Genomic DNA, 21051 nt, shown 5'->3' with positions numbered 1-21051 from the left:
CATCGGTGATGCACAGGAGGCCGGAATTAGAAGAGCGCTGATATTTTTGGATGGTTTGTGGGGCTGGAGGAGATTACAGAGATAGGGAGGGGTAAGGCCATGGAAGAATTTGAAAACAAGAATGAGAATTATATAAAGTCAAGATGTTGCATTACCAGCTTCACAGAGAGTGTGGGCGGTGCAACATGCTAGTAAATGGACATGATGGCACTGTGGGTGTAGTGATTCCTGCTGCCGTGTGCCTGTTGAGTGAGAGCTACCATTGCCTCACAATGGAATTGCCTGTCGACATTCACTCACTGTCTAAGCTCCCCCGAAACACGGACATGTGGGTGAAATACAGGGAAGGTCTGTGTTGCTCCACCCACGAGGTGGCGTTTTTGAGAGGGGGACTTGGGCGTAGGTTTGGATGCAGTGGGGGGAGGAGCTAGGGAACTGGCAAAATTGTTTTTAAAAATTACTGTGCCTGTTAACTGATTGACAGGTTGTGAGGAGCCTGCAGTTCAGGAACAAGAAACAGCTGAAATCTCAGGGGAAGAGGAGCAAGAAACTAGCCAAAAACCTTCTGAAGGAGACTGAAAACAGGAACAATCTGGCCCTCTGGAAGGAATACGCCCACTTGGAATGGCTACTGGGCAATGTGGAGGACTCGAGAAAAGTCTTTGACACAGCCATCGCTATGGCTGTCACTCAGGGCCTGAAGAGCTCCGCACTGTGTGATCTCTGCTTCCTCTATGCCTCACTGGAGCTGGAGTTAATGGGGAGCATTGCCAGGTCAGCAACATGTCGAGCAGTTTACATCCTAACCAGATTTGCCCAGGGTGATGCCTATTCACCTTACACAGGTGAAGCACTCCCAGTTAATGTCCTTAAGGCTCGAAAAACATATGAGCATTGTTTACAGGACTGGTTAACCAATGACTTAACTTCACCACGCCTGTCACCTGGTCAGCTGGTAAGCCTCGTAGCTTGTTTTGCGCTCTTCCAGTACCTCACAGTGGGCATTCAGGCTGCTGACGCACTCTACAAGCAGGCTTCTGAAAGGCTTATAGGCCTCTCCTCCTCATTGGACAAAATGCAACCCGCCAAGAGCACCTGGGGACACAGTGTGATATCTGCTTCCGAGAGGCTGACCATGATGCACGTGACGCTGCTGAAGTTCCACATGAGGACCAGTGTGTATCCATTGGGACCTCTTCGCGAGACTCTTACACGTGCTTTGAGGCAGTACCCTGGTAACCACGATCTTTGGGAGCTGTACTTGCAGGTTGAGAGCAAATCTCACAGTGCCAGCCGGGCCAGAAAGTTCTTTGATGCCATCACCAGGACTGCAAAGAACATAATCCTGCCATGGCTGTTTGCAATTTATGCAGAAGAGCGGAGAAAGGAACGTGTCGATTCTGTGCAAAGGTAAGAACCACATGCTGACGGCAGCCAGTTCTGCCTCCCCAGCACCTCTCTCAGTGCCTCCCCCACCTCTGATTCGTCAACACTGCTTGTCCAAATTTCAGCACTGGATGAGTAGACATTTTCTCTGGTTAAACATTGGCAAAACTGAAGCCATTGACCTCAGTCTGCGCCACAAACTCTGTTCCCTAGCCACCAATACCGCACCTTTCCCTGTCCACTGTCAGACTGCACCATTCACAACCTTGGTGTTGTGTTTGACCCAGAATCGCAGAAATGTTACAACACAAGAGGCCATTCAGCCCATCATGTCTGCAACAACTCTGAGCAATGCACCTAGAGCCACTCCCCTGCCGTCTCCCCGTAGCACATTCTCCCTTTTCAGATAGTAACCCAATTCCCTCCTGAATACAAAAAAATAAAAATACCTGGAAAAACTCAGCAGGTCTGACAGCATCTGCGGAGAGGAACACAGTTAACGTTTAAAGTCTGTATGACTCTTCAACAGAACGGAATGGAATACCTCGATTGAACCTGCCTCTGCCACACTCTCGGGCAGTGCATTCCAGATCCTAACCACTTGCTGCATGAAAATGTTTCTCAGCCTCCATTGCTTCTTTTTCAAATTACCTTAAATCTGTGTCCCCTGGTTTTGAATCCTTCCACCAATGGGAACATTTTCTCCCTATCAGCTCTGCCCAGACCCTCATGATTTTGTGTACCTCTATCAAATCCCACCCCCCCGCCCACCCAAGCTTCTCTTATCCAAGCAGAATAGCCCCAGCCTCTCCAATCTTTCCACGTAACAAAGTTCCCTATCCCTGGAACCATTCTCATGACTCTTTTTTGCACTCTCTCGAATGCCTTCACATCCTTCCGAAAGTGCAGTGCCCAAAACTGGAAACAATACTCCAGTTGAGGCTGAACCAGTATTTTATTCAAGTTCAACATAACCTCCTTGCTTTTGTACTATATGCCCCTATTAATAAAGCCTAGGATCCTATATGCTTTATTAACCACACTCGCACCCTGTCCCTCCACCTCTCCTGCCACCTTCAATGATTTATGCACACATCCACCCAGGTCGCTCTGCTCCTGCATCCCTTTTAGAATTGTACCCTTTGTTTTATATTGTCATTCCGTGTTCTTCTTGCCAGATGAACCACTTCACACTTCTCTGCATTGAATTTCATCTGTCACTTGTCTGCCCTTTCCACCAACTTGTCTATGTCTTTTTGAAGACACTATCTTCCTCAGTTCACAATGCTTGGGCTTTCCTCTAGAATAGTATTTCCACTGTTGGTTGTGATCAATCTGTATTGGAGGAAGGGCTGATCATTTATTTCTTTCTCCTGTCTCCACAGGGCTGATGTTGGGCCTGTGTACAGCACTCTCCCAGAAACAGGTCTTAGCAATCGAATCAAAGCACTGTTTGAGCATGCTGTTCAGTCGGAGGCTGGTGTGCACTGTGTTTTACTCTGGAGGATGTACCTGAGCTTTACTGTAAGAACGAGTTGCAGCCATTAGTGTGGGCAGTAGGAGGAGTTTCCTGTTCTGCAGCCTCCTCCGCTGTTTACAGTTATACAATACCCTTCCTGGACCCATGAACCCCTCAAATCAAAACCTAGGAGTTAACTGCAAGTGATTAGTGGTAAACCCTTTAGGTGAATCTGGGACTTTAAGGTTGATAAAATAACAGGCAATTGGCTAGTAACCTTTGGTGATAAACTATGGAATCATACCACATAGAAGAAATCCATTCGGCCCATCGTGTCTGTGCTGGCTCTCTGAAAGAGCTACCAATTAGCCCCATAGCCCTGTGTATGCAAAAAAAGTATGCAATTTTTTAAGAAGGGTCTGAAGTTCCCAAATGAATTGAATATTGCAATGTAGCTGGGGAGGAGGAGTGCAGAAATAAAAAAAATAAAGCTCCGCAGGTCTGGCAGCATCTGCGGGGAGAGAAACCGTGTTAGCATCTCGAGTCCAGCCTGACTCTTCGTCGGAACTGTGACTATGACTCTTTGGAGGAGGAGTGCAGGTTAGTCAAGTTCGCCCAGTGATGTAGTCATCGATAACCATTGACCTCTGCATCTCTCTTGATTACCTCTTGGAATCTGAGGCGGATTTTGCAAATTGTTTTTCATTAGCGGCCATTGTCCTTTAATTTGCCTCATTACAGAGTTGGTTGGGAGCCACACTGCAGTTGTACCTCTAGCAAATTGTATGCCTTGGAGAGGGTGCCGAGCAGATTTACTGGCATGGTATCAATCATGTTGGTGGGGGGGGGTACTGGAGAAGCTGGAGTCCTCCTTGGAGCAGAGAAGGTTGAGGGGAGATTCGGTGTAGGGGTGTTCCAAATTAGGTAGGGTTTTGTTTAATTCAGTCGTTTCATTGCCCAGCGTTTTATTTCTCTTGTTCAGAGGGCATTGTTAAGAGTCAACCACATTGCTGTGGCTCTGGAGCCACATGTAGGCCAGATTTCCTTCTCTAGTCAACCAGATGGCAATCGACAATGGTTCCATAGACTTTTAATTCCAGATATTTATTGAATTCAAATTCTGCCATCTCCCCAGAGCATTACCCTGGTCTCTGGTACACTCCAGTGACAATACCACTATGCCACCGCCTCCCTCTCCCTCAACTTGTTGGAATAGATGGGGAGGAAACGTTTCCGCTGGCAGGAAGATCGGTGATCAGAGTACCCAGATTAAGATAATTGGAAAATGGACCAGGGGAGATGAGAATTTTATTTTATGCAGCAAGTGTTTTTGATTTGGAATGCACTTCCCAACCAGGCAGTGGAAGCAGGTTCAACACTAACTTCCAGAAGAGAATTGGATAAATACTTGGAAAGGAAAAATTTGTAGGGATATGGGGAAAGAGCAGGGGAGTGGAACTAACTGGATAGCTCTTTCAAACTGCTGTAACGACACTATAATTTTGTTCCCATCTTCTGTAGCTGAGTTTTCCTGTTGGAACGATCTCCAGTACTAATGTATTTCCTTCAACCCTCCCACAAAACAGGTTACTCAAGGGAATGTTGAGAGGATAAAGGGCCTGTTTTATCGAGCTCTACAGGCGTGTCCCTGGGCAAAGGTAGGACAGCAATTGAGGCTCAGAGCCTTTAACCATTGAACTAACTGGCTATAATGTTGTACCCAGAATCACCCGATCAGTTTGTTGCTTTTATATACCCCGGCTAACATTTTAGATGTTGTGTGTACCAGAATGAAATGTGTACTCCAGCCTCTGCATTACGGGCTTCTTCACCCATTCATCACCAAGAGCAAGAGCAGGATGAGACAATTCATCCCTGGGATCTGTTTCACCTTTCAATTAGATCATGGCTCATCTGTACACCAGGTCTTAATTATTCCAACTTTGTTCCTTATCCCTTACCCAGCAAAACCCCTGATCTCAGCCTGGGCAGTGTTTGAGAGTTCCAGATTTTTAGGATCCTTTGCATAAAAAGTGCTTCCTGATTTCACTTCTAACTCTAACAGGCAATGAAATACTTTGGAGACGTTGTCATTGTTATAATGTACGAAATGCCAGTCAACCTCCAACAAACAGCAATGAAGGACAGACCATTTTGGCTATGTTAGTTTAGGGATAAACATTGAACACGGCATCAGGGAAACATGCTGCTTTTCTTCAAATAGAGCCATGGGATCTTTCATAACCACCTGAACAGACAGGGTCGTGGATTAATGTCTGATCTAGGGTGGCACCCTTGACAGTGCAGCGCTCCCTCAGTACAGCCACTACATTGGAAATGTCAGCTTAGGTTTGTGCTCTGGTCTTGGAGTGGGCGCTGAAGCTATGACGTTTGTCTCGGCGGTGAGAGTGCTACTCACTAAGCCACAATTAACACAATAAACCTGGAAAAATACTAAGTACCTTTTCCTTTATTCCTCAGGTCCTGTACCTGGATGCAGTTGGCCACTTACCTGGGCAACTCCAAGAAATATTGGACTTAATGACTGAAAAGGAGATCCGAATCCGTATTCCTATTGAGGAACTGGAAATTCTCATGGAAGATTGAGCGGGGAAGAAAGAAGAGTTGTATTTACATAGTGCCTTTCACATCCTTCACTGTCGGAAATGAGGCAGACAATTAGTGCAAAGCCAAGCTCCCAACAACAGCAATGAGATAAATGACCAAATAATGTATTGACTGGGGGATGAATGTTGGCCAGGGCAGCTGTTATGTAGGTAAATGCAGAAGCACTGACAGCAAGAAGTTCCCAACAATCCATTGGGACCAATTTGGTGAAACTGGTTGAGTGGGAAATGTCAGCAGGATATCGAGCAAACAGCCTCCTCTTTAAATGGTACCACGGGATCTTTGATATTCACCAAAACCAGCAGATGGGACGCAGTTTAACGTCTCATCCTAAGGATGGATTATTAAACATTCGATAGGAGGATCTAAAGAAACTTAGAATATTTATTTTGTAATAAATGATAAAACATGTACAGTTACTGTTTATTTGTATTTATATTGTTTGCTGAGCTGGAAAGTAAAGTTTGCGAATTATATTTTACTCTGCAAGGTATGTGACAATGAAGGTTATTTATTCCTAATCTCTTGGACACACTGACAGCCTGAAAAACATCGGGAAGGAAGATCCCATTGCTTTTGGATAAACCGACTCTTTACCTTCATACTCATAGAATGATACAGTACAGAAGGAGGTCATTTGGCCCCTTAGTCCTGTACTGGCTCTTTGAAAGAGCTAATCAGTTAGTTCCACTCCTTGGCCCTTTCCCCTTAGCCCTGCAAATGATTCCTTCGAGTATTTATTCAATTCCTCTTTTAAAAATTAATATTGAATCTGTTTCTTCTAGCCTTTTTCCAGATCATTTCCCTTTAATAAAATTGGGTGTCTGGGGAGAGGTGAGGGTGCAGTTTGTAAATTCGGTGTTTGGATTCCCCTCACTACAACTCTCTTCACCCTGTTGGTAATTGTGGTTCCTGCACTGATACAGTTAAAGGACTGTATGAAGTTATTGCATTTCATGGGCTTTTTCTTTATTTCCCAATTGTCACTAACAGGAGGATTTCAGTGTCCTGCTTTATTTATAGTAACATACAAAATATACATTTAATCCCGATGGGACATGGCTCCCCAGGTACCAGAAGCCGTCTACTAGCTCGGTCTTCACGTGAGTTTGAATGGTTTGTGTCCGCGTGCTGTTTTACTGTGGGGGTGCGTGTCACCTGATTTTATCCAGACATGTGAATTATTATTTTTAATTAAGTCTCAGGATGTGAGCCTTGCTGGCAAAGCCAGCATTTATCGCCTTCCCCTAATCGCCCTTGAGAAGTTGGTGGGTGAGCTGCCTTCTTGAACCACTGCACTCTGTGCTAAAGATGCTTTCATGGTATTGTTGGGGAGGGAATTCCAGCGACGATGAAGGAACGGCCGATATATTTTCCATGTCAGGATGGCGTGTGACTTGGAGAAGATCTTGGAATTTGTGGAGTTCCCACCCATCTGCTGCACTTTAATTAGGTCAATGGTTCTCAAACTTAGGTCTGTGAATGCTTAAGAGTCCATAGAGACTTTCCAGGAAGTCCACTAAATAATGTGCAAGTACAAACAGCAGGTGGAGTGCATTGTCAGAGTGGACTGGCTATCTGGAGTAGGAGGGAAGAGCACAAGCTGGGAATGGAGTGACTGTAAATACCTGTTTTCTCAAAGGCATTATTAAACTCCCCTTTATATGGAACACTTAATTAAGATTATTATACAGTATTATAATTGAGATGGCTGTCTGTGATTGCTAACGTCAGAGGGTTGTAGGGCTGAAGGAGCTTACAGCGCTGGAGCAAGGCCATGAAGGAATCCGAGTGTAAAAGATGAGAATTCAAAATCCAAGCACAGCACATTAAACCCATTTGACTCAGCTTCCACAATCAATATTGAGGACTGAACAGATCCGTTTGATGTGCTGCCAAATACCTGTTACACCAACCCAGCTGAAGAAATATGGTTGTCACTGATTCTCACAAACCAAATAGCTTCTCAGAATTGGAATAATGCTGGCTTCAGTTTTACACAACTAATTTAACTTTTAAGATTGCAATATTTGCTGGAAAGTATTGACCCTTCTTGTTTTACACAATGAAGATGGGGATAGAAGTTGTGATTTTGATTAAATTTGTATTTTGATCTAATTAAAATGTGCAGCTTTTTGATAAGATAATAGTTTAAATGCGTTATTGGATCCATTCCGTGTTTTTCTATAGTGTATTCTGCATTATGTCTTCAGTGAGTTGCCTGTAGTATCATTTCCTAATTCATCAGCATCTTTATCTTCAAGCTGATATCTCGCACATACTCATTATCCTATACTTGTTCCTCCCCCACCCTGTTCCAAGTAGCAATGTAGACTGCCAGCTATTAGGTTACTCTCAGCTATACTTGAACATGTTAACACGCTGCAGTGGGTAAACTATTTATACAGACAACGATTTCCTTCAAACTTCCTGGTTTTGATTGAAACCCAAAGCGAAAATCTCTTCTCTTAATACTTAAACCTGTTAAGATACTTCATGCAATCTGACTCATCAATCACCGCTCACTCAAGGGATCGAATTGTCCTAGCCCCCTGATGGTGGGCTTTGAGGAAATCGGGAAGTGCCAGGGTGTGGTGGCTCCCTGACACATTCCTGCTTTTGGGGACTTCTCCCATGGCGGTAGGGTTGGGGACAGTGGGGAGGTGGCCAATGAGGATCGGAATTGCTGCCTGCACCACTGAGGTGGGCAGCCAATTAAGCTGATTATAGACAAAATTAAGGTTGATTTTGTGGACTCACTGGCATTATGCCACCGGCAGAATGACCACCTCTCTACACCCCTGCTGTGTGCAGAGGTTCCATGCCCCAAAGAGGAGCCCTCTGGCAGGAATGTCTGCACCTATGGGTTTTCCTTCAGCTTCAATAGCTTCTCTCCTAATAATTTCAACATCCCTCGGAAGGATCCCTCTATGTTGAGACACCCCCTTGATCGCTGACCTGCTTCAGCAGCGCCCACCACTCCCAGTGGGGCTGCTGAGGTCCCAGAGCTGCCCTCTGGGCAGCATCGAGCAAGCATGCCACCCTTAATAAGACAGCAAACATGGATGACAGCCAATTAGGAGCAGCCTGGGGGAAGTATGGGCCGTCAGAATGTGTGGACTCTGGACCTCTGTTTGGTCCCGAAGTCGGAGGGAAAATCCAGCCCAAGTTCCTAAATAACTATCTTTGGAAATTTTACCACTGCTGCATTAAATTTGCATTCAGTATGTTGTTACCAATAAAGTGAACTCTGAAACCCTGCTGTTGTTTTCAGTCAAACATATAAAAAAAAGTCTCCTTATCCTCAGGAAAGTTTGTCATCTTGGATTCAATGATTTGATGATGGTCTAGCCCTAAGACCCTTTGAGATCTCCGTGCTCCTCCAACCTTGATCTCTTGCACATTCCTGATTTTGCTTTGTCCTACCATTGCCGGCCATGCCTTCAGCTGCCCAGGTCCCAAACTCTGGAATGCCCTCTCTAAACCTGTCCATCTCTTCTCGTCTACTTTAAGTTGCTCCTTAAAATCTACCTTTTTGACAAAGTTTATGGTCATCTGTGCTAATATCTCAATTTTCTGCCCCACACTCTCTTGCTCTGTTTCTCTCTCCTCAGCTTGCTACAGTTCCAATGAAGCTCAATGTAATTTCGTGAAACAACACTTTATCTTTTAATTGGGCACATTGCATCCTTCCAGACTCGATGTTGAGTTCAATCATTTCAGATTGTAACCTCTGCCCCATTTTGTTGGATGGCAGCTTTTGGTGATGATCCTGCTATACCCATTTACACCTCTTATTAATTCATGGGTTGTGGCTATCGCTGGCTAGACTAGAATTTATTGCCCATTCATAGTTCCCCTTGAGAAGGTGGTGCTGAGCTACCTTCTTGATCCACTGTGGTTCTAGGATTTTGACCCAGCGACTGAAGGAACGGCGATATATTTCCAAGTCAGGATGGTGAGTGGCTTGGAGGGGAACTTTCAGGTGGTAGTGTTCCCATGTGTCTGATGCTCTTGTCCTCTTCTAGACCCACCACCACCTCTTCCCCCTTTTACTTGTTTTAAACCTGTCACATCTCTATCCAGTTCTGATGAAAAGTCATCTCCCTGGGACATTAACTTGGTTTCTCTCTCTACAGATGCAGGCTTGATCTGAGTATTTCCAGCCTTTTATGTCCTTATTTCTAATATTTCTTTTTATGTGGCTTGGTATAAAATTTTGATAACGCTCCTTTGAAGTGCAGTAGGATTGTGGAATCTTCAATTTCTGTCAGAATATTACATATACATTAACACTGTGGTGTCGGGTTTGCTGCACTTCATTTCACTAGAACAATCCAAAAGCTAATCCCACAGCCTTGCGCTCTTCCCACAGCCCTACTCTTCCCTTATGAGATGAAGTGATCTCCCCTCCAATCACTTCTGGTGGCAACCTTTGAAAAAAAGGTTCTTAACCTCTCCTTTCACTTTTAGCACCCATTTTAAATTGGTGACCTTTTGACAAGGCCTGTGTATCTTTCTTCTTCTTTTCCCTTTCCCTTGATTTCTCACCTCTCCTGAAAATACTGACTCCCGCTGGATCTGATTCCCTGGCCACCAAGTTGTTATAGCCTACGCTCTCAAGGAGGGGTAGATTCTAAACTAATCAGTGGAATATTTCAGTGAACAAGTGAGTAGTCAATATGTGGGTAGAATTAGTACTGACTCATTCTAATTCAAATTCGATGGATTCCTCTAGAGAAAAGAACGTTTTGGGATACAGGATGTGGGTAATTTGAGACATGACGTGGTGAGTCAATGTAGCGTGTTTGGGAGGGACAATGTCCTAAAACCCTCGCCCACTAAGTGTTTTTTTCTCACTTCATGTTGTAGAATCAATGGTTACAGCACAGAAGGAAGCCACTCGGTGCCAGCTCTCCGTAAGAGTAACCCACTTAGTCCCCTGCCCTGTCCTTTCCCTGTAGCCCTGCAAACTTACTTTCCTTTCAGCTATTTTATCCAATTCTTTTTCAAAAATTGCTATTGAATCTGCCTCCACCACCCTCTCCAACAGTGCATTCCAAATTGTAACCACTTGCTGAGTGTTGAGGAAGAAGGACAAGATTAGGTTCAACTGTGATACCAACCCTCACCCTTTACCCACAACCTGTTAGCCTGCTAATACACATGGTCAAGGAAAGAAACATCAAAGTTAACTTGACTCTTTCTCCTAGTTTCTTCAGCACTTTGAAGACTAATTGAAGGGCTGAACTGGGAGGAGGAGGCATCCCAAAGAGTTGGGCAAGCTCGGTTGCAAAGGGGGAATCTTGGCTACTCTAATAGGGCTCCTCCTGTTGGAGTAGGCTGGTGGGGGGAATCATGCTGTGTAATTGGAGGCACAAGACAATAATTGTTAGTAGCTGATTGCTTAGATTAGTAAACAGCTTCATTGTCATTGCATCATGTGAGTATACCAGAATGATGGATAGCAAACCAGATGGATCTTGATCGTTTTGAATGATGTAGCAATTCCTCTGCATCCGTGAGCCCAAGTCCTCTTGCTGTGTAGCCACTTATCCTTTCAAGGTTTTCTTATCAATATCTTTTGCCTCCAAATAGGCAGCATGTTCCATCCACCATCCTACCCCCAACAGGAGGAGCCCACAAGATCAGCCAGGCTCCCCGAGACCTTCCCCCTCTCCATAACTGGGCTTGGTCCTCATGCCCAATTCTTTGGGATGCCACCTCTTCCCTCCTTAGCACTTCCTGGGGCACAACAGCTGTGATATGAAACTCGGGCTGACTGAGGGGATCAAGCCTCTCTCCATCCTATGTGGCCGCACATTGTTACACAAGAATTCTGCTCCTATCAATTCATTTTCCGAAAAAGAGGCTGAGATCTGTGACCAGCTCCATTAGAAATTACAAGACAAAATCTACACCCGAAATCCAACCACGAATTTCAACCTAACTGCACTCAAGTTCAAATCCCACCATGGCAACTAGTCAGGTAAAATCTGGACTAAAATATTAGCTTCAGTAATAGTGACCCTGAAACTACCAGATCATCATAAGTACCCAAAAACAAAATACTGTGGATGCTCAAAACCTGAAATAAAAAAAAAATGCTGCAATACTCAGCAGAGCTGGCAGCATCTGTGGAGAGAGAAATGGATTAACATTTCAGGCCCGGACAACCCGAAATGTTAACTCTTGTTTTTTCTCTCTCCACGGATGTTGCTGGAGCTACTGAGTCTTTCCAGCATTTCCTGTCATTAAAAACCCATATGATTCATGAATGCCCTTTAGGGAAGGAAATCTGTTGTCCTTCCCTGGTCTGTCCTATATGTGACTCTCCATAGTTAACGTGGTTGACTCTCGGCTGCCCCATTGAAATGGCCTAGGAAGCCATTCAGTTGTCAAGCAGTAAGTGCCCACGGCCCATGAATTAATGAAAACTAAACACTTCACAACAATCCAAATCCTTCATCTAACAAGTCCAATTAGTGTATTTCTGCACATTTTATGCATCTGAAAGTCCTTCTGTGTTGTCTTGTGTTCCCTGGTGGGAGAATGACTCGCAGCAATGCTACTTGATATGCACAACCAAAGGTGGACACATTAACTGAACTCTGGGCTGGTGCTTGGTGACTGGTATTAAAAGACTAGTCATGCCTTGAAGGTATTTCAACAAACCAGGCTGTTAAATATAAACTGCTTGGAATTTACCTGACTGATTTAACCTCACCCTCTGCTAAAGCTGAAGGTGATCTGGTCACCAGCTTGTCAGACTGTTGGGAGTGGCGAAGGGGGGGTCAGTATTCATTCCCACAGCAATTGCAGGATGAGAAGCACAGACATGGGGAAGAGTGGCTGCCTGTTTGTGGTGGTGGTGGTGGTGGTGATGGTGGATTATACTTACATGGTTTCAGCGATACCTGGTAAGCCTATAAAATTAAAGACTTCAGCACAAAATGTACCACCTCCAGTATCAGTACTGGGGGTGTGCTGCACCATCAGAGGTGCTGTCTTTCAGATGAGACTTGAAATCTGAGGCCCCATCTGTCCTTAGGCAGATGTAAAGGATCCCATGGCACTATTTCTTGAAGAGCAAGGGAGCTCTCCCAATCCCTCAACTGACAGCACTGAAGCAGATGATCTTGTCGCTTATTGCTGTTTGTGGGATCTTGCCGGGTGCAGATTGATTGGGCTTTTGCTACATTACAGCTCTTGTGGTATGACTGTACTACTTCCAAAAGGACTTAATTGGCTGTAAAGTGCTTTGGGAGGTGCAGAGGATGAGAAAGATACTGGAGGCAGCACTGGAGGGTGCCTATGTGGTGCAGGTAAAATCAGCCTTTGTCATAGTTTGAGATGGGCACATCCTATCCAATTCTGTTCCCTCTATTAGTAAGGGGCAGGGACGAGCTCTAATTTGCGATGAGCCTATTCACACTCTTTCTCCAGCACCCTCCATTGACTAAACGTAGGTGTGGACGAGAGTCATGAGCTCGGGGAAGAGGAAGGGGAAAATGGGAGGAGGGAGGAGAGGTGGAGGGAGGGAGTGGGTGAGGGAGGAGAGAAGAGGAGCAGGGAAGGTGGTGGAGGGAGGGGGAATATGCTCATATTTCCTTTGTAGCGAGCCAAGGGAGGGGTATGAAAGGGAGGAAATATGAAATAAAATTGACATAAAAACATATTTGCAGCAAACTTTGTGGAAAAGTTGCTGCTGCTTGTTTGAGTGCCCGGTGGAGCTGACTGCCTCTCTCCTCACTTTGCCAGATGATGAATGCCCTGATGCATACCCAGCCCGGGAGAACTGTGAGTTTGATGAAGTGTGTGAGGACGCCAGCTGTAAATACAATCAGTACGTGACCTGCCACCTCAATCGGTGTGGGACCTGCGAGGCTGTGTTCCGTGGTTATGATAACCTGACAGTGAGCTGCAATCAGCGTGAGTCTTGGCCTTTTCTTGAGTTTGCACTGTGTATTTCTCCCTCTGTGTAAACCTGCTCCAAGCACAGTTCCAGTTTCTACTCTATACAGAAAGACCCTCCTTTCACAATGAGCTCATGAATCAGAGTTCACAAAACAACCGGCACCTGAACAGTTCAATACATTTAAGATAAAAGCAAAATACTGCGGATACAGGAAATCTGAAATAAAAACAGAACGTGCTGGGAAAACTCATCAGGTCTGGGCAGCATCTCTTTAGCTCTGAAGAAGGATCAGACTGACTTGAAACATTAACTCTGTCTCCCTCTCCATAGATGCTGCCAGACCTGCTGAGTTTTTCCAGCATTTTCTGTTTCTAGTTGAATACGTTGACGGAGCAGCGATTAACGCATTAAACCATCAGTGAATTAAGAAGTTTAGTATGGGTAGGACATTAATAAATTGCTAACCTCCTGTGGCAGTGGTGTGCTCGTACACTGCTAATTTTATTGATATAGAAGGTACATTATATAACATATTTTTATACATATATTGTGTAACGTAATGCCAGTTGTGGCTTAGTTGGTAGTACACTTGCCTCTAGGTTTCAGTCCCACTTCAGGGGTTGGCTTTTCCGGCCTTGAGACCGTTATAAGTCAATGATTCTCCAAAATTTCCCATCCCACCCCTGATGATGCCTACCAGTGTCGGGGGCCAGGGAATCCCACCCCAGGATTTAAGCACGATGACCACGGCTGAACAGTGCAGAGAGAGTATTGCACAACCAGAGATGCTGCCTTTTGCAGGAGGTGTTGAACCAAGGCTCTAGCTGCTCTAAGGTGAAAGTTTAAAAAAAAGTGTGTCTGTGTGTGTGTGTGGTGGTGGTGGTGGCGGGGGAGGGGGGGGGGGTGGTGTGTGGAGAGAAGTGGAGGGGGATGGTGTGGTTGTAGGGACAATCAAGTAGTGATAGAAGCAGACCATCAAAGATGTCACAGACAAAAGAACACATAGGTGTTGAAGTTGGTGATATTATCTAAACGAATGTGCTAATTAAGAATGGATGGTAGGGCACTCAAGGTATGGCTCTAGTGGGGGTGGGGGGAGCAGAAAAGATTTTAAAATATTTTAAAATAACGGAAATAGGTGGGACAAGAAAAATCTATATAATTTATTGGAAAAAACAAAAGGAAGGGGGAAGAAACAGGAAGGGGGTGGGGATGGAGGAGGGAGTTCAGGACCTAAAGTTGTTGAATTCAGTATTCAGTCCGGAAGGCTGTAAAGTGCCTAATCAGAAGATGAGGTGTTGTTCCTCCAGTTTACGTTGGGCTTCACTGGAACAATGCAGCAAGCCAAGGACAGACATGTGGGCAAGAGAGCAGGGTGGAGTGTTAAAATGGCAAGCCCCTTCTATGGCACCACCCCATGCCCACGCAAAAGATGTAACACCTGCCCCTTCACTTCCTCTCTCCTTACCGTCCAAGGGCCCAAACACTCCTTTCAAGTAAAGCAGCATTTCACTTGCATTTCCCCCAACTTAGTCTACTGCATTCGTTGCTCCCAATGTGGTCTCCTCTACATTGGAGAGACCAAACATAAACTGGGCGACCGCTTTGCAGAACACCTGTGGTCTGTCCGCAAGAATGACCCAAACCTCCCTGTCGCTTGCCATTTTCACATTCCACCCTGCTCTCTTACCCACATGTCTGTCCTTGGCTTGCTGCATTGTTCCAGTGAAGCCCAACGCAAACTGGAGGAACAACACCTCATCTTCCAACTAGGCACTTTACAGCCTTCCGGACTGAATATTGACATCTTTTGATGATCTGCTTCTATCACTACTTGATTGTCCCTACAACCACACCACCCCCCTCCACTTCTCTCCCCCACCCAACACCCCCTCCCCCCCTCCTCCCCACACACACACACACACACACACACACACACACACACACACACACACCTTAAACCAGCTTATATTTCACCCCTTCCTTGGATTCACCTAGTTCTGTTGAAGGGTCATGAGGACTCGAAACGTCAACTCTTTTCTTCTCCGCCGATGCTGCCAGACCTGCTGAGTTTTTCCAGGTAATTCTGTTTTTGTTCTCCCCGGTGTCCTGGCCAATAATTATTCCTCGATCAGCATCATATGAAAATAGATTGTGTAGTCATTACCCTTATCATATTTGCAGTGCAACAATTGGCTATCGCTTTTCCTGTGTTACCACAGTGACTACACCTCAAAAACACTTTGTTGCCTGTAGAGCGCTTTGGGGTGTCCTGTGGTTATGAAAGACGCTATAGAAATGCAAGTTTTTTATAGTGTACATAACATATACAGTATAGAATACATATTGTAATCTTTATAGTGCTTATTAATTCTGTATAGTACAATTTGCAGTTTACATAATATACACAACATAAGTCACAGTGTATGATATATACTATAATTTATTTTTTATTTTTATTATAAATGTAAATATATTAGAAATATAAATTATAAAATATAATGTGTACAATTGTACGTACACTATAAATGATGCTATATATTGCGTTATATCATGCTGTAGTAATTATAGCTTTGGAAAATGTTGGACTGTGGCTTTAAGAATAATCCTGTGCTATAAGATCACATGATCTGTGTAAACCAATGTGTTAGCAGCACGGGGAACCTCTCAAGAGCCAACGGAGTACTCTATGGAGTATTTCTTTAGTTATGGAGTTTGATGGACGTGAATAATGTTGCTGCTGGCTTGTATTTAAAGCCAAATGTTTCCTTTAAGGAAAGTTGTCTGAAGATCAACTCTATAACAAACTGGCAATGAGGATAAATCAGAATTGGACCAGCGATTGTGAGAATTTAAGTTCGTTAAAAATAGCGGAAGATATACTCATCTGAAATGCCACAGTTTGGCAGAACTGATCCCTTTGAGCCAGCCACAGACGATTGGTCTCAGGGTATAGAACATCTTGCGTTCTTCTTCAAGCGAACAATATCATGGGGGAAGAGAAGAGGAGAGCGATCCTCTTGAGTACATGTGGGATCAGAACCTACAGTTTGATTCGAAGCTTGACAGCACCCAGTGCCCCAGATTCGAAGACTATCAGTGAATTAGCAGACCTTGATAAGGGACATTTTCAACCCAAGCCCTCAGTCATATTGCAGAGGTTCAGGTTCAATTCATGAATTAGAGACCCGGGTGAGACAACTACTACCTTCGTGGCAAAGTTAAAACAACTAACAGAATATAGTGATTTCGGTGAAACCCTAAATAACATGCTCAGAGATCATTTAGTTTTTGGCGTGCAGGAGGATACTATTCAGCAAAGATTGCTTGCTGAAGTGAATCTTGATTTCAAGAAAGTGTTAGAAATAGCGCTGGCAATGGAAAGCACTGTAAGAGATTCTAAAGCAATTCAGGGGGAGTAAAATGGCGCTGTGCTCCAAAGCGGGTGGGAACAGTCTGGCGAAAGTGGCGCAAAAAGCCAGGCCTGTGCTGAAGCGGGAAACAGCTCCTGCTAACCAAAAAAATGAGAGGAAACAGCTCAGCAACTAAATCAAAAAATAACTTTCATTGACTTGGAGACTATTATTCTTCTAGTGATTGGCAAGTTAAAAAAGTAGAATGTTATTTTTGTCACAGAAATTGACACATAACGAGACAGTGCAAAGAGAGGTTTAAACAGGCCTCTAAAGAACAAAGACCAATGAAGTCTATGGTGTAGGAGAGCCTGAAACAACCAATTCTGACATTTATTCATTATTCAGCATGGAGGTTGGGCAGACAGAGCCAATATTTGTTACAGTGCAAGTGAATGGTAAACCATTAAAAATGGAAGTAGACATGGGAGCTTCCACCACTGTAATAGGAGAACACACTTTCAGATATCTAAATAAAGGTGATCAACGATTAAATTTGGAACAAACATCTGCCAAGTACACAGGTGAAGACACCCAGATAAAAGGTATCACCAGAGCAACTTTCATTATAGAAACCAATTGGTACATCTACCAATGATGGTATTGAAATACAGAGGACCACGCTTTCATGGGCGAAATTGATTAGGGGAAGTCAACCTTGATTGGCCAGTGAGATTTCAAAAGGAAGCAGGAAGAGTTCCTGTCTTGAAAAAGGAACAAGACAAAATAGTTCAGAAAGAGCCTGGAGAGTCCAAGGACTGCAACAGGATGAAAAAGGATTGTGTAAGGATTCAACAACGTGAAGAAATGTAGACTGTCTTAAACAATGACATGGAAGAACAGCAGAAGAAACTCAAGAAGACCCTACTGAATAACAGGGTTCAAGACGAAGTGAGTAACCTTCGCAAAGAGAAGGAAAATTTGTTGAAAGACCTTCACACATGACAAGATTCCCTCAGGTCAAAGTTTGCGCCTCTGGATAAGTACCAAGAAAAACAGGAAGAATTTTACATCTCTCTGAATGAACTGAAGAACCAGTTGGCAGAGAAAATGGAGCAATGTTAAAGATTCCAGGAGGAAGCCAACAGATACAAGAAAGAGACAGAAGAGCTGAAGAGTCAGCTGAGTGAAACAAAAGAGGCCTTGAAAGCAAAAGTCATAGAACTTTCTAAGATGCGAGTAGATAATGAAGTCTTGGATGACCCAGCTACTGAACTGAGACAAGCTGAGAGAAGTCTGGCCGACACTGAAGTCAAAAAGAAGGCCGAGACTAAATTCTGTGGTAAAGTGAAGAAGACACATGGAAAGAAGATGCAGAATTAATGATGAGGCGCCATCTTCAGGCAAGACTGAGCTTAATTCTTCCCAATTTGGAGTGGAAGGTGGAGAAAAGTCAAGGGAACCAAAAAGCAACTCATGGTTTGCATAGTCACGAGAGAAAATTTACTGTTGAAGCAGTATATGTAAAGAATTTCAATGGAGGACTGAAGTGGTTACTTGGTAAAGTAGGTTCAGTGACCGGACCATTGTCGTACCACTTGGAAGTGGAGGGCCAGGTCACCTGTAAGCATGTGGATCATTTAAGAAAAAGATATCACAACAAGATGTTGTTCCGCTTGTAACCATTACTGAACCAGTGGTTTCTGTTGAAGTTGCTCAACCAAGGACAGACATGCCTGATGTCTCTGTTGGAGTGGAAGACACTGAACTGCCTGTGCCTAATGAGGTACCTGATGTTAATGCGGTTCCAGAGAATGTGTTTCTGACAAGAGAATCCGAAGTCATGGAGCTGCAATATTCCACACGGATCAGGAAACCACCAGAAAAACTGAACTTGTAACTCCATGACCTGTGTAAATATTGTAGTGTCATGAGATAGATATCCTCGTGAATACAAAATGTACAGAAAAGTTAAATGGGAAGGAATGTAGTAATTATAGTTTTGGAAAATGTTGGACTGTAGCTTTAAGAATAATCCTGTGCTGTAAGATCACATGATCTGTATAAACTAATGTGTTAGCAGCGTGGGGAACCTCTCCAGATGGGAGTACTTCTTTAGTTATGGAGTTTGATGGACAGGAATAGTTGCTCCTGCTGTCTTATAAATAAAGCCAAATGTTGCTACTAAGAAAAGTTGCCTGAAGATCAACTCTATAACACGTGCGCTATATTCTAAAGTGTATACAATAATTAATGTACTATAATTTATTCTATACATTCACTCAGTTTGGTTCTTTTCAATCTTTTCAGTGACGCCGAAATGCCGGCTATTGCACCTGGAGATGCTTCACAAGAGCCGAACAGCCAGCAGGCAGCCGGGGGGTAGGAGAGTGGACGATCTGTACGACCCCGAGTGTGAGAAGAACGGCACCTTCAAGGCCAAGCAGTGTGATGACGACTCCAATCTCTGCTGGTGTGTGGACAGTGCGGGGGTCAGGGTCACTGACAAGACTGGGGATGATCCCAAATGTGACCAGCTCGTTCGTGTCCAGTGAGTTTCGTTCCATGACCTTCAGGATAAGTTGACTTCTCTCTCAGGAAAGCCGGCCGTTGGTCTCACCCGACCAGCACTCTCCGGCCCTGCCCTCCTCTCCCCCGATAGCTCAGGTGGTAATGGCACTGCCTGGTGCGGTACGTGGCAAGACACAGCGGGTGGGTCCCTGCACTGTGCTGAGCTCAGCCAGGGACAGAAACACAGATCATCCAAGCATCCTCAGTCTGAAAGGTGGGGAAGGGAAAAGAAATCAAACGAGGGTCCACAACTCCTCATAGACACCCAGTGTCGGCTTCTGGAGCCAGCAGCCATTTGGAATGGGGTGAGGACAGGCCTTTTCAGTCACATACGTTAAATCTTTGAATGAAACAGCACAGGAGGTTATTCAGCCCATCATGCCTGTGCCAGCTGTTTCAAAGAGTAAGCCAATTAGTCCCTGCTCCTCACTATAGCCCTCAAATCTTTTCCTTTACAAATACTTTCCACTTGCTTGGAGTAACACTCAAGACACTCGACACCATCGAGGACAAAGCAGTCCGCTTGATTGGCACCCAATCCACCACCTTCAACATTCACTCCCTCCACCACCAACGCACAGTAGCAGCAGTGTGTACCACCTACAAGATGCACTGCAGCAACTGACCAAGGCTCCATAGGCAGCACCTTCCAAACCCACAACCTCTACTATCTAGAAGGACAAGGGCAGTCGATCGATGGGACACCGCCATCTGCAAGTTCCCCTCCAAGCCACTCACCATCCTGACTTGGAAATATATCGGCCGTTCCTTCACTGTCGCTGGGTCAAAATCCTGGAACTCCCTCCCTAACAGCACTGTGGGTGTACCTACACCACATGGACTGCAGAGGTTCAAGAAGGCAGCTCACCACCACCTTCTCAAGGGGCAATTAGGGATGGGCAGTAAATGCCAGCAACACTCACATGAACGATTTAAAAAATGGATTTATCCGATTCCCTTTTAAAAGTGGCCATTGAATCTGCTTTCACCGCCTTTCAGGCAGCGCATTCCAGATCACAACTGGGATAGGACTGGTCATATGTGTAGGTAAGAAAAGAGTCTGAGATGTGAGAGGGAATACATTTGTTAAACAATCAGCGAGACCCACCTGGGCAAAATGGGAATGCACCAGATACTTTTCTATTGCGAGAGACCTGACTTCAAACTCAAAAAGCCCTCAAAGGATGAAGCATGTGGGATGTCACTGCCAATTACTTTCAGTCAGGTCACAGTTGCCCTCCATCCCCCCCACACAACTCCCCCCCCGCAGCTTACCCACTCTAATTGCCCTAGAGAAGGTGGTGGTGAGCTGCCACCTTCTTAACTACAACTGAGTGATTTGCTTTTCACTCAGGGGTGGGGGGGGGGGGGGTCACATTTGCATACTTATCTCACTCAAGGGGCTGATGTGTAAATTTTGGAAAGACAAGGTTTGGCACAGCAATAAACTGCATTTCAAAAAAAAAGGTTGAGTTTTAAGGAACGAAATAATTGCTGCGCAAAAGTACAGCAGTGTCTTAGTAATAAATTGTTAATTTAAAAAAAGAGTAATTAATAAAAATGGCCAGAGTATGAGAGGGTCAGAGTGTGTGTGTGACTCACTCCCAGTCTCAGGGTGCTCACTCAGTTACTGTGAGTAGGGGCGTGTGTATGTGTTGGAGTTTGTGGGGGAGGGAGTGCGAGAGGCTGAGTGAGTGTGTGAGAGGGGGAGGGAGTGCGAGAGGCTGAGTGAGTAC

General features: G+C 44.7%; 2 protein-coding genes across 3 annotated transcripts in view; both read left to right on the top strand.

The window, feature by feature from the left end:
• The window catches only part of nrde2 (NRDE-2, necessary for RNA interference, domain containing), a 61770-nt gene extending 55818 nt beyond the window's left edge, over positions 1-5952 (top strand). For both annotated transcript variants that reach the window (XM_041215269.1, XM_041215270.1), the window contains 4 exons: positions 485-1410; positions 2772-2910; positions 4432-4503; positions 5327-5952. In XM_041215269.1, the coding sequence (XP_041071203.1) occupies positions 485-1410; positions 2772-2910; positions 4432-4503; positions 5327-5452 (1263 nt within the window). In that variant the 3' untranslated portion in view covers positions 5453-5952. The remainder of the gene's footprint in view (positions 1-484; positions 1411-2771; positions 2911-4431; positions 4504-5326) is intronic.
• Positions 5953-12311: 6359 nt separating this feature from the next.
• The window catches only part of LOC121292368 (epithelial cell adhesion molecule-like), a 36132-nt gene continuing 27392 nt past the window's right edge, over positions 12312-21051 (top strand). The window contains exons 1-3 of the mRNA XM_041214220.1: positions 12312-12393; positions 13235-13405; positions 19055-19295. Coding sequence (XP_041070154.1) covers positions 12312-12393; positions 13235-13405; positions 19055-19295 — 494 coding nt within the window. The remainder of the gene's footprint in view (positions 12394-13234; positions 13406-19054; positions 19296-21051) is intronic.

This window comes from Carcharodon carcharias, chromosome 20, assembly GCF_017639515.1.
Source record: "Carcharodon carcharias isolate sCarCar2 chromosome 20, sCarCar2.pri, whole genome shotgun sequence".
Lineage (NCBI taxonomy): Eukaryota > Metazoa > Chordata > Chondrichthyes > Lamniformes > Lamnidae > Carcharodon > Carcharodon carcharias.
This window is presented reverse-complemented; position numbering and strand designations above follow the sequence as displayed.